Genomic DNA, 12,466 nt, shown 5'->3' on the forward strand with positions numbered 1-12,466 from the left:
ATTCTGGGTCTCCTGTGTTGTCTGTGGTCTTATCTGTGATCAACTGGTCAATGTGTTTCTTGAGGGTTTGCCCCTCTACCTTGACTAAGTAAGTCACTGGCCCTAGCACTCGCTCTATCACCCCTGGTTTCCATTTCTTCCCATCCCCTCCCCAAAAATCCCTAACCTTCACCTTCTGATTGGGCTGGAGGTTTCTAGGACTGCCTGTAACCTTTGTGTGTTTCTCTTGCATCTGTGCTGAGAATTGTGGCTTTATCAGCGACAACCTGGGTCGAACCTGTCTTTTCAGAAAGAGTTCAGCTGGGGTTTTCCCTGTGGTTGTTGATGGAGTGTTCCTATAACTAAACAAAAAACTATCAATGCACTGTTGCACTGGATATCCATATTCCTTCTGCTTCTCTAAAGACTCTTTAAAAGTCTGGACCAACCTTTCTGCCTGTCCATTGGAAGCTGGATTGTAAGGAGCGGACTTGATGTGTTTGACACCATTTTGTTCTAAGGTTTCAAACTCCCTTGACACTAGCTGTGGGCCATTATCTGAAACGACCACTTGGGGGAGCCCCCACGCTGCAAAGAGGCCCCTCATTGCATCTACTAGGGCTGTAGCTGTAGTCCTGGTCATAAGCTTGACCTCTGGCCAGCGCGAGTATGCATCACTGACCAAAAGAAACTGCTGTTTCCCTTTTTCTGCAAAATCGATGTGGATTCGTTCCCATGGCTGGTCTGGCCATTTCCATGGGTGTACGGGCGCTTTGGTGGGCAGGTGTCTGTTTGCTTGGCATAAAATACAATTGTTTACCATATTTTCTATTTCCTGATCTAAGCGTGGCCACCAAAAATGGCTTCTGGCTACTGCTTTTGTCTTCATAATGCCCAAATGCTCTGCATGCAACGCTTTCAAGAGTGTAGGTCTCAGTGTCATGGGTATGATTACCCGTAAACCCCATAACACAGTCGGCTTCCACTGTGAGCTCGTCACGTCTGTTCCAGTATGGCTTTAATTCTTCATCTGCTACATGTTTAGGTCATCCTGTCTGTATAAAATGCCTAACTTTTGTGAGCACCTTGTCTTTATCTGTTTGGCTGAGACTGGCATTGCTTCTAACCAAGACACTCTGTACTCTGGGTTACTCGCTGGTGCTTCTCCCTGTACTGGGAGCCTGGACAGACCATCTGCATTTGCATGCTGTAAGGAGGGTTTGTAGACTATGTCATACTGATAGGCAGAGAGGAGTAATGCCCATCTCTGCAGGCGGGCAGCGGCTAACGCTGGCACCCCTGTTGTTGGCCCTAAAATCTTCACTAAAGGCTTATGATCCGTCACTAATATGAATTTCTTTCCATATAAGTAGTCCCTAAATTTTTGTATCCCAAAAATGATGCCTAGTGCTTCTTTCTCAATTTGAGCGTAGTTGATCTCAGTCTTGCTAAGTGTACGTGAGGCATATGCGATTGGACGTTCACTACCATCTGCCATTCTATGTGCTATCACTGCTCCTAACCCATAGGCACTTGCATCACATGCTAGTAATAGTGGTAGCTGGGGGTCAAAGTGAGTCAGCACTGTGTCTGATGTTAACTGGCTCTTGGCCTTCTCAAAGGCTTCCTGGCACTTAGTAGACCATACCCATGGCTTGTCTTTCTGTAACAACTCAGTCATAGGCTTTATGATAGTGGATAAGTTGTCCTTGACTTCCCATAATATGTCAGTAGGGCTAAGAATGCTCTCAGTTCTGTGACATTCTTTGGGGTGGGAGCATTTGCTATGGCTGTTACCTTCTCTTCTGTGGGGTGTAACCCTTCCTTGTCTACTTTGTGCCCTAAATATGTAACACTTGGCTGGCAGAAGGCACACTTGTCTTTGTTCACCCTTACACCTCTGTCTTGTAACCACTCCAGCACTCGTTCTACATTTTCCCAGTGTTCTGCTTTCGCTGTCCCTGTGATGAGTATATCATCTAAATAGCACACCAACCTTGGCAGCCCCTGTAATACCTGATCCATGATGTGTTGGAATATTGCTGGGGAGCTTGCTACTCCATATGGCAACCTGTTTAGACGATACAGCCCCTTAGGCATGTTTATAGTTAGGTACTGCTTGGATTTATCATCCAGCTCTACTTGCTGATATGCTTGTGTGAGGTCTAACTTGGTGAAATACCTGCCACCTGCTAGTTTAGCAAACAGGTCTTGTGTCTTTGGCAGAGGATATTTGTCTACCTCTAGCCATGGGTTTATTGTCACTTTATAATCCCCACATATTCTGACTTCTCCATTTGTTTTGGGGATACATACTATGGGAGTAGCCCATTCACTATATTCTACCGGGGTCCATACTCCTTTTTCTTGCAGTCTGTCTAGCTGCTGTTCTGCTGCTGTAGTCAGTGCATAAGGCACTGATCTTGCTTTGCAAAACTTGGGCGTGGCGTCGCTAACCACCTGTAACCTTGCTTTTACTCCTGAAATGACCCCCCTGTCTCTCTCAAACACCTGGAAGTATTTCTGATACATCTCAGTCAGTGGATCTACTACCACCGGTACATGGTTCACTCTAGACCAGTCTAAGTTTAAGAACTGGATCCAGTTTCTACCCATCAGTGTTGGCCCATGTCCCTTACACACTAACAAAAATAGATAGCTGTTCTGTTTGCTCCCCACACTGTACTTTCACTTGGAATTTACCCAACAATGGAATCGGCTCTGAAGAATAAGTTTTTAAACTTACATCACATGGCATTAGTTGACACTTGCTAAACCTCTGTCTGTACAGTTTCTCATTTATGATACTCATGGCTGCGCCTGTATCTACCTCCATTTTGATCTTTACACCATTACATCTCACCATGACCATAAATGGTCTGACATATTCATTATCATTTTTAGGCCTACCGGTAACGGAAAACAACCCCAAGTCTTTTTCAGTCCCTGTTACCTCGATGATGGTCAGCTTGTGGGTTTTGTTGGAGGCCCTGTAGTCCTCATAATCAGTCTCTTCCTCCGATGCACTTTGCTGCTCGTGGGGAGACTCCTCCCTGGTGATGTAGCGAGTCTGCGTCTCTGCAGGAGTGGCCCTCCTGCTCGTCCTAGGTCCCCGTCCGGAGCTGCCGCCGGTTGGCCGTCTCCGACTCCGATGATGCAGTGGACCTGCACGCCCTATCCAGATGGCCCTTCCGGTTGCAGGCTCTGCAATGGAACTCTTTGTACCTGCATGTCGCTGCTTGATGTCCCTCTCCGAGGCACCGGTAGCACGCCGTGTCCCTGGCGCCCTTTTTCATGTCGTGTGCCGCGTTTCCGCGCGCACTGGCGCTCCCTTTGTAGCTGCTGGCTCTCACAATGTCTGTTCTCAGCGGAGCTTGCTGGCTCTAAGACTCGGGGATGTGCACTCAAAATTGTTCACCGTGTCCATCACTTTAGTCCAGTTTAGCTCTTGTCCATAAGCAGCACTCAACAGCTTAGTTCTCAGCTCTTTACTACTGATACCATATACTAACTGATCTCTCAGTTGTTCTTCTAGCGTCGTGCCAAATGCGCAAGAGGCTGCTAACCCTTTTAGCGCGGCAACATACTCGGCTAGAGACTCACCACTTTGTTGCTTGCGTGCACGGAAGCTATAACGTTCGCTCAGGACATTCTTCTTTGGCATATAAAAGTCCCTCAATGCTTTAAAAATATCAGCTAATGGCGTTTCCGATGGCTTCTTTGGCGCTACCAAGTCAGTCAGTAAAGTGAAAATCTTTGCACCCACCACGGATAGGAACACAGCCCGTTGCTTCCCCTCCTCAATCCCGTTGGCTTCGATAAACTGTGCAAAACGATCCTCGTACGTGCTGAAGCTTTCGTTAGCCTCGTTGAAGCACAAACCCGACTCACTGCTAAACACAGCCATTTCGTGACTGACGTTGCTAGTTGCTCCGGTTAGCTCTCTTCTCTCACACCTTTTTCTCCGTCTCAGAAGGAAAAGTTTTCGTGGAAAAACGAATCCCCCTCGTCGCCAGTGTTGTGTTCTTATGGACAAAGTACCCGGAGATGACTTTATGTACAGGAGCTTTTATTCATATCTCTCGGCTGTACATGTCCACCTGACTGTCAAGGCATTGGAGAGCGCAGTTCTGGGTTTTGGCGCTTTTGCACCTAATATTTATATCCTTTCTGGGCGGTGTTACATCCGGCCAACAACATGTAAACAATAAGTAGTTCCGTACCCACAGTGAATGATAGAACATTTATCAATACACCACAGTGAACATTTGAATAAAGGACTACAGAGAGCTGAGTGCAGTATGTGGGATGCTATACCTTTTAGCAAACAGGGCAGGAGCAATTCAATATCCTCCCATACTAGTTCCTCAGTTTGTATTCAAACTATCCAAATCCATGGTGGCATGGTGGCCCAGTGGTTAGCACTGTTGCCTCACAGCAAGAAGGTCCTGGGTTCAAACCCCAGGCCATCCCAGGTCCTTTCTGTGTGGAGTTTGCATGTTCTCCCTGTGTGCGTGGGTTTCCTCCAAGTGCTCTGGTTTCCTCCCACCATCAAAAAGACATGCATGGTTAATACTCCTGTCTGTGCCCCTGACCAAGGCAATGGAAAGAAGAACCAGGCGCTGCAGCTGCCCACTGCTCCTATGTAATAGGATGGGTTAAAAGCAGAGAACAAATTCATTGTAAGAATACAATGTCAAATAAAGTGGCTTTATTTTTTTCTTTCTTCAGTTACAAGAACAGAATCTCACCAAAAACCAAAAAAAACCCCAAGCAAATAAATAAAAATAAAATCCCCTTTGCCGGTTACAACAACTCAATATCTGTGCAGCTACCTTAAATGTTCCCTGATTCCTCGACAGAGGATAGTGAAGTGGCAGACAGGAAACAAGGGGAGAGAGAGAGAGAGAGATGGGTACGACATACAACAAAGGTTCACTGACTGGAATCGAACCAGGGACGTTGCAGTTTTGTGGCATGCACCGTAACCATTCGGCGAACCAGGGCACCACACAGACCCCTTTTTATCTCGTTACTGTCATATCAAAGATCACGAGCGCTGAGTATATGGTATATGGTATGTTAAAAAATGTGCAGTGTGCCCGCGTGTAATTATGGACATGCGTACTAATCCATACAGAAGAGTTCGCTAGCTGCTCAAGTGTAGGCTAAAGACTTCACATGGTGAAAATTCTGCAGAGTGCTCCTATGATGTAAGGAGAACTTATTTATAATTTTTTTGACTAATAATCAACCTCCAAACTTGTTTTTTGTGCTTATAAGGCCTATGTGCAGACATGAATAATGTCAGTGTGCGGGTGTACTGTCACCCATTATGTTTTCATCTGTTATGGTGCTCTTGACACCACATTTTGTTAAGTAGTCTGGTCTATGTTTTCCTAGTAATCATTTAATTTAGGCATCAACTGTGCAGTGTGTTTCTCTGTTGCTGGTCATTGTAAAGCTGTGTGCTTTCACTTCTTTCTGTTGACATTACTTTATGTCTGATTGTGATGGGCAGGCCGGGGCCCTCTTTGGCCATCTTGCATTGGCGCCTGGCGCTGATTCATTATGCCTGTGTATCTGTGCAATGCAGTTCATCAGATCCCATACCCTAGCGCTTCAGATAATAGCTATAATACTCCAGAGCTTAAAATAATACATCCCGAGGTTTAATATCTGACCATAAACATAAACGTATACCTTATGCAAAAACTACCCATGTTTATAATTTGATTAAATACTTAACATTGGACCTTAATGTGCAGAACTTTTTTTTTCTCCTCCCAAATCACACATTGGGAAAGTTGAGTTGGGCTCAGAATGTATAAACGAATCTCAAATAAATAAATAAATAAATAAAAACAGGTACAACTGTTTACCTTTTCAATCAGTTTTCAAAACATTCTGTCAATTTAAGATATAACAAAAAAGTGAAGCACTTCTGCAATACCTCACGTATCCACATTTCACAAAACAAATATTGATTTATGGACAATCAGGTGAATGGTTTTTTTTAAAGCACACACTGAGGCACAATTAGTCAAGACCCTTGTGTAAAACGTCAAATCAGAATTGTTTGAAACAGACAAAACAATTTAAGAATTAAAACTACAGATTACAAGAAATGAGAAGTAACAATCTTGATCGACTGTGACAATCATTAAAATGACTTAAATATTTACAGGAGGCTTTAATTAGTGGTGTGGGGCATAGATGTCAATCTTGCGCCATTGCTCTATGTAGATTATGGACCCATTGTGGTAGCTGGAGGACTCTCATAATACACGTGTCTTTATGCTTGCTCAATAATCCAGGTAAGAAAATCACAATTGAATCAGCTCATCTGGACACAACGTTTATTAAGTGATTGGGGGGGGGGGGTTACAAGTGAATGTCTTTGATTTATAAGCTCCTTATTAGCACATAATAGATTATCACTGTTCTTCTCTCTGCTGATCTGACCTGCACCGAAATCACGGCATGGTGGCCCAGTGGTCACAGCAAGAAGATCCTGGGTTCAAACCCTGGGGTTGTCCAACCTTGGGGGTAATCCCAGGTCCTCCTCTGTGTGGAGTTTGCATGTTCTCCCCGTGTCTGCGGTGGGTTTTGTCCGGGTGCACCAGTTTCCTCCCACGATCAAAAAGACATACATGTTAGGGTTAATACCTCTGTGCCTCTGACCAAGGCAGTGGGAAAAGCACTGGAGTTGGTTCCCATGTGCTGCACGGCAGCTGCCCACTGCTCCTAGCTACACAGCTAGGATGGGTTAAATGTAGAGCGTAATTTCCCCACAGGGATTAATAAAGTATCTCAAAAGAAAAAAAAAATCTCTTTAGTTAGTGGATTCTAAAATTGGATTATTCTGGCTGTGGCAAATTTCCATAGGCTCCCAAAGACTATTAGGTATTTTCGCTGGTCACTTGTGTACTCACCCCCCCCCCCAAAAAAAACAACAACAAAAAAAACAGATATTGGACAGTTTCTAAAATAAAATTTGTATATTTACTTGCTTCATCTCAAGCCTGCTGGTTTGTCTTTGTACCCGGCGGTCCTCGGTGGGAGATAATTTTTTTCTATATTTCTCAATCACATTGACTCTTCTGTCTATACTATCCTCTCTCAATAAGGAATTATTTGGTTCGTAAAATGTTTTCTGAATCAAAACCTCAATAGTATTGATGAAATGACACCATGAATGCTGATGCAACTAAATGTCTCTGACTTTCAAGGTTCAATTGTATAGCCCAATATCACAAATTTGCCTCAGTGGGCTTAACAGCAACACAAGGTTGTGCTCTTGTGTGTGCAGCCAGTCAGCTGAAGTGGCTTTTTCACTGTGCAGATAGCAAATACAGTTTGTTTTAGCCCTCTCTCTGTTTTCTCATCACACATAGTCAGTGTTGGAAGAGTAACCATCTTCACAGTAATCTTGGACCGTCGCCTGCAGTGGTTGGGTGGGATACGGAATCCCTGCCTTCGTTGTCCATGTCAATTGGATCTTCTTTGGGCACCACACAAATTCTTCTTTCGGCTCATAGTTCAGAAAGGCATACTTGAGAAGTTTCCTACGTTCTGTCCGGTCAAGGACAGCAAACAGGAAGTAGTTGAGCACGCTCTCCTTGACATCTGGAAGGTTTCCATGCTCAAGAGTCTCCTCCAGGAAGAATTGGACCAAGGGAGCTTGGTAATGACTGAACCCCAAAGTCCCCAGGCACTTCAGAATACGGGTGATGCGCAGGTTGTTGTGGGTGTTACTGTCATGGACACACACACACACACACACACACGGTTACATTAAAATAGTAAATTTATGAACTCACAGAGATTTGTGACTCTCAATGTACCAAGACTACACACAGATTCATTCAAACAGGGAGAGATAGCTAACCTATTCAAGTTGCCAAATCTTTCTTCCCAGTTTGATGCTCTTTGGACCTCGCCAGTTCCCTCATTGGACAGCTCAATACCGTAGAAGTCCAGCATGAGCTTGTAGGACTTCAGCAAATTTTCCTTTGCGATGTCATGTTCAAGGAATGCCTAAAGCATGGGTAGAAGATTATTAAGAAGGTTATACAGGAAATAGTCATCAAATGATATCTGTCAGTGGCTGTTGCCATGTCACCTTAATTTCTCTTTTTGTCAGTTCCCTGGCTTCCTTGTTTACTCCTGGCTCTTGAAGTGGAAACAACCTTTGGGAAATAAATGACAAATCTTATACTTGAAATGCACCCTATTTCTTGATTTCCTCTTCATTATCGGTACAGTCCTTCAACAGTGTCAGCTTAGGTACCCTCAATATCCATGCAGTCATCAATCAAATAATTTACCATTGAATGAAAGTATGAACCCGCTCCAGTTTGTTGTACTTCCCATACCATTCACTGTGGAACTCGTCAATGAAGACTCCTGATTCAAAATAAAAGCACAGTGTTAGGCACAAGAAGTAAATTTTCATGAAAACGTAGTGCCATCTTTGCGGCTGGGGATCAGCTATAATATTATACCGAATCCTTTTCATTCATACATGTTTGCACTGGCTGGCAGAGGAAAATCCATGTCTATAACCAAGGGTAGCCTGTGCCCATCCAACCTGCTAACAGACTTCAAACTAGGCTGTGAGCATAATGAGGTGGGAAGATCGATTTCTGCTGCTCTCAATGATGCAGATGTAAAATATCAGGCCAAAGAGATTGTAAAAGGATAATTACTGCCTAAACTGAGCATTGCTTCTATGAGCTGAGACCCAAACTTACTATAAAGATGAGATAATAATAAATTAACCTTATATAGCACTTTTCTAATACTCAAAGTCGCTTTACCATAAACGGGGGGGGGGGGGCAAGACGACAGATAAACATAACACAGACGTACAGGGGTGGATGGGAAGGGGGGGCTACGAGAGGGAGAAGCGGCAGCCACACACGACGCCAGCAGTACTCTCCAACTTGGACAGATACCAAAGGGGAAGAAAAACAAAGATAAGTGGGCAAAGGTCACTATGCTGCACTACTCTCCAAGTCAAAGGGCCAATAGCTAAAAAAAAAGAAAAGAAATGAATTTCCTCCACCAGTCACCTGCAATCAGTAATTTCATAGCTGAGGTGAAGAGGCAAGTTTGAATGACTTTTAGTGTTCACAGGAATAACATTTATCGTACCATCAGGAGCTGAAGGTGTTTTCCCCAAGTAGAAGTTCAAATTAGCCATGTCATCCCCCTCCACCTGTGCAATAGGAGATAGAAAATTAATAATTATTACACAACCAAAATTCAACATTACCTACGTAACTCAACGTATAATGCAACCAACACGTTAAAATCACATGTCAAGTTAGTCAAGTAGCTTACCCTTACTTTCTGGTTCCAGTGTTGGCGGGCTGGCTTGTGCTGTGGGGACAGTACAGGCATTTGCAGTTTGAGGACAAAATAATATGCACATAGAAAAGGTTTGGACACTGGCTGATGTGTGTCTGTGTGTGCATGGAGATCATGAACCTACCGTGTAATCATGTCGGTAGTTTTGCATGTCTCTTGCGGCATGTTTGAATATCCAAAACGTTCGCTGAAAAACAATATGTGAAAGAACAGGGAAGACACATTATCCTGAGGTATCCAAAGGAATTGAATCAAGTGCAACTGGACTTGGTTATATATATATATATGTATATATATATATATAAAACCAAGTCCATATATAACTATGACCTGGATGAATGAGAACACTCACAGACATTGTCCTAAGGTGTTATGTGACGGTGACCTTGAATAACCTTTGTATTAAAGATGCTGGATATATTGAAATCTCTGGACAGACTTGTGCTTTGGAAAGAACAATAAAGTGACTACTGGAATCAACTGCAGCTCATGAAACTGAATGCAGCTGAAACCAATGAAGCTCAGAGTATTCAAACTATATCCTAACCATAGGTTTGACTGTGGAGCTGTAGTTAGCCTACTAAAAGGCCTGGAAAGCCGGCCTCTGACCTACTATGGCTACAAATAAACTATACTTGGTAGCATGCTAAAAACTTGTCATTTAGTGGAAGAATCGCCAAATAATAGATATTTCAGCCTTAAAAAGCATCACAAGGTAGTGACTATGAGCTTATTTTGTTCCTAAGATAATTGCCGCATGGTTTCACTGAATCCAATTTGAGTGAACCTTTGGACCTTTTTTTTCTTTTTTTAAAAATGTATTTCTGATTTTTCCCTTTTTCTCCCAATTTAGTGGCCAATCGCTCCCTATTTTAATTCAAACACCCACCCTCGTACTGCATGCGTTCGCCAACTGCACCTCTCCGGCCGGCAGTCTCGGAGGAGACGCCTCGCCACTTCCGTTACAAGGCGAGTCCAGACCGAACCACTGCTTTTCCCGACACACCCAGAGACGCATCCATGTGACGAACACAAGCCGACTCCGCCCCCCTCCCGAGGACAGCGCTGCCAATTATTGCCGCTTCATCGAGTCCGACCATAGTCGGATCTGACGAGACCGGGGACCTTTTGTTTTGTTGGGGGGGCAAACGATGCCTCCAACCCCCGGCCACAGCCATGCCTTTGTATTAAGACGTAGGATATATTAAAATCCTAAAATAGACCCGCGCTTGGCAAAACACAACAAAGTGACTTTTGGAATAAAGTGCAGCTCGTGCTGCGGTAACATAATATCATCACCCGGTACTACGGGCCCCGTTTGTTGTACACGTGGGTGTACACGCAACAGACTTAGACTTGCAGGTATGTCCCAGTTCACTCACATGCTCGGACTCCCGGCGATCGGTCCTGTGGGACACGGCGGTGGGCGACGACGTCTCCCAGGTGGAGTCGTACTCGCAGGAGAAGTCGTCGTCCTCACTCGCCGCACATTCGCTGCCGTCAGATTCCTCACTGTCCTCTTCCTCGGTCCTCGGCCTTTTCTGCGATTCGGCGATGTCTACGCTGCAGTCGGCGGCTCTCTTGCCGTTCTTTGGGCCCTCGGAAACCGAATCAGAGTCAGACTTCTCGGTGACCACCTCTGACAGGACTTCCTCGGGGTCGCCGTCGCTCGGCCGAGCCTCGTCGTGGACTCCGGGGGGTTTCCGCGTCTTGTACCACAACCACAACGTGCCCACAATACCGACGGCTACGGCTGTCAAGCACCGGCGAGGGCGCAGGTTGAAGGCGCTGAGGTAATTCCAAAATGTCAAACGCCCCAAACTGGGCAAACGGACGTTATAACGTAGGATCGACATTGCTTCCAAAGGGGCGATTCGCAATCTGGCAGCGCGCCGAGGTCGGTGGTGAAAAAGGGAAGAAACAGAGAGACGGCGGTGCTGATGTTCTGTTTCACTTTCGTTTTTTAAGAACTAAACTCGCTGTTCTCACAGGAAGACGACTCCCTAAATCAAGGAGGAACCTTTCCAGTGTACGCTGCTGAAAGGGCCTGGTGGACTTCCTAGTAATACTGAGGGTGTCATGTAGCGCTCTCCGCGAGACAACTTAGTCGAATTGAGGTGAAACTGCCAATTAACGGGGCTTTCATTAAACCCCGTCGTATTTTCAAATAACTGCTTTGTTTTCACTGAAACGCACACACCTGAATTCATTGCCATTCCTAACTGAACAAACACGCACACACACACACACACACACACCTGAATTCATTGCCATTCCTAACTGAACAAACACACACACACACACACACACACACACACACACACACACACACACACACACACACACACACACCTGAATTCATTGCCATTCCTAACTAAACACACACACACACACACACACACACACACACACACACACCTGAATTCAATGCCATTCTTAATAAGTACACGCACGCGCGCGCACGCAACTGAATTCAACGCCATTCCTAAGCAAAACACATATGATGCTCACAGACTGTTAGGAATCCAGGAATTTATGGAAGGATGGCCCCTTGAGATGTAGCGTCTCATTTTCAAGGAGGTCCTTCGGACAAATACAAAGTTATAAAACACCAGGGATGGGTAGAGTACTGACAATCTGTACTCAAGTAAAAGTATAATTACTCCCATAAAATGACTTGAGTAAAAGTGAAAATTACCATTTGAGAAACCTACTCAAGTAAAAAAGTACCAGGTAAATGAAATTACTCAAAGTACAATTTACTTTTCATTTTAATATTTTTAGGGTATGCAGGCCAGTGCAAAATAAATGAAAAAACTGCAATTTTTGATAAAACTTTTTTTGAATGAAGTAGAACAGTTAGGCTAATCAAACAATTAAGGATAGCCTATACAACTGAGATATGAACAATCTCCACTCTCTATCTCGTCCTCTCTACCCTTCTCTTCCTCTCTACCCCTTGCTTCCTCATCTTCCCTTCTCTTTCTAAATTTCTCTGTCTTTCCCAGAGTGGACAACTTAAATGATCTTGCTCAAAAAAACAGAACTGACATCCCAATATCTTTGTCTTTTCGACTGGGTTTTCTCTGTGGCTCTTCCACTGTGAACAAAA

General features: G+C 44.4%; 1 protein-coding gene across 1 annotated transcript; it reads right to left on the minus strand.

The window, feature by feature from the left end:
- Nucleotides 1-6,330: 6,330 nt before the first annotated feature.
- LOC130107202 (opioid growth factor receptor-like) lies at nucleotides 6,331-11,429 on the minus strand. Its single transcript, XM_056273674.1, has 8 exons — nucleotides 10,737-11,429; nucleotides 9,479-9,541; nucleotides 9,328-9,366; nucleotides 9,139-9,202; nucleotides 8,310-8,388; nucleotides 8,105-8,171; nucleotides 7,871-8,019; nucleotides 6,331-7,736 (listed from the first exon to the last, which is right to left on the minus strand). Exons 1-8 carry the CDS (start codon nucleotides 11,208-11,210, stop codon nucleotides 7,367-7,369), a joined length of 1,305 nt encoding a protein of 434 aa, XP_056129649.1. The 5' UTR covers nucleotides 11,211-11,429; the 3' UTR covers nucleotides 6,331-7,366.
- Between the last annotated feature and the right edge of the window lie 1,037 nt (nucleotides 11,430-12,466).

The sequence above is a fragment of the Lampris incognitus genome, chromosome 2 (genome assembly GCF_029633865.1).
Source record: "Lampris incognitus isolate fLamInc1 chromosome 2, fLamInc1.hap2, whole genome shotgun sequence".
Classification (NCBI taxonomy): domain Eukaryota; kingdom Metazoa; phylum Chordata; class Actinopteri; order Lampriformes; family Lampridae; genus Lampris; species Lampris incognitus.

Bases quoted from the DNA above. Each gene is read 5' to 3' on its own strand.
- LOC130107202 (XM_056273674.1), bottom strand. From the start codon at position 11,210: ATGTCGATCCTACGTTATAACGTCCGTTTGCCCAGTTTGGGGCGTTTG. The intron at 9,203-9,327 runs GTAAGCTACTTG...CCTATTGCACAG, and splicing joins ACTGGAACCAGAAAGTAAGG to GTGGAGGGGGATGACATGGC. The intron at 8,172-8,309 runs GTAAATTATTTG...TATTTCCCAAAG, and splicing joins GTTCATACTTTCATTCAATG to GTTGTTTCCACTTCAAGAGC.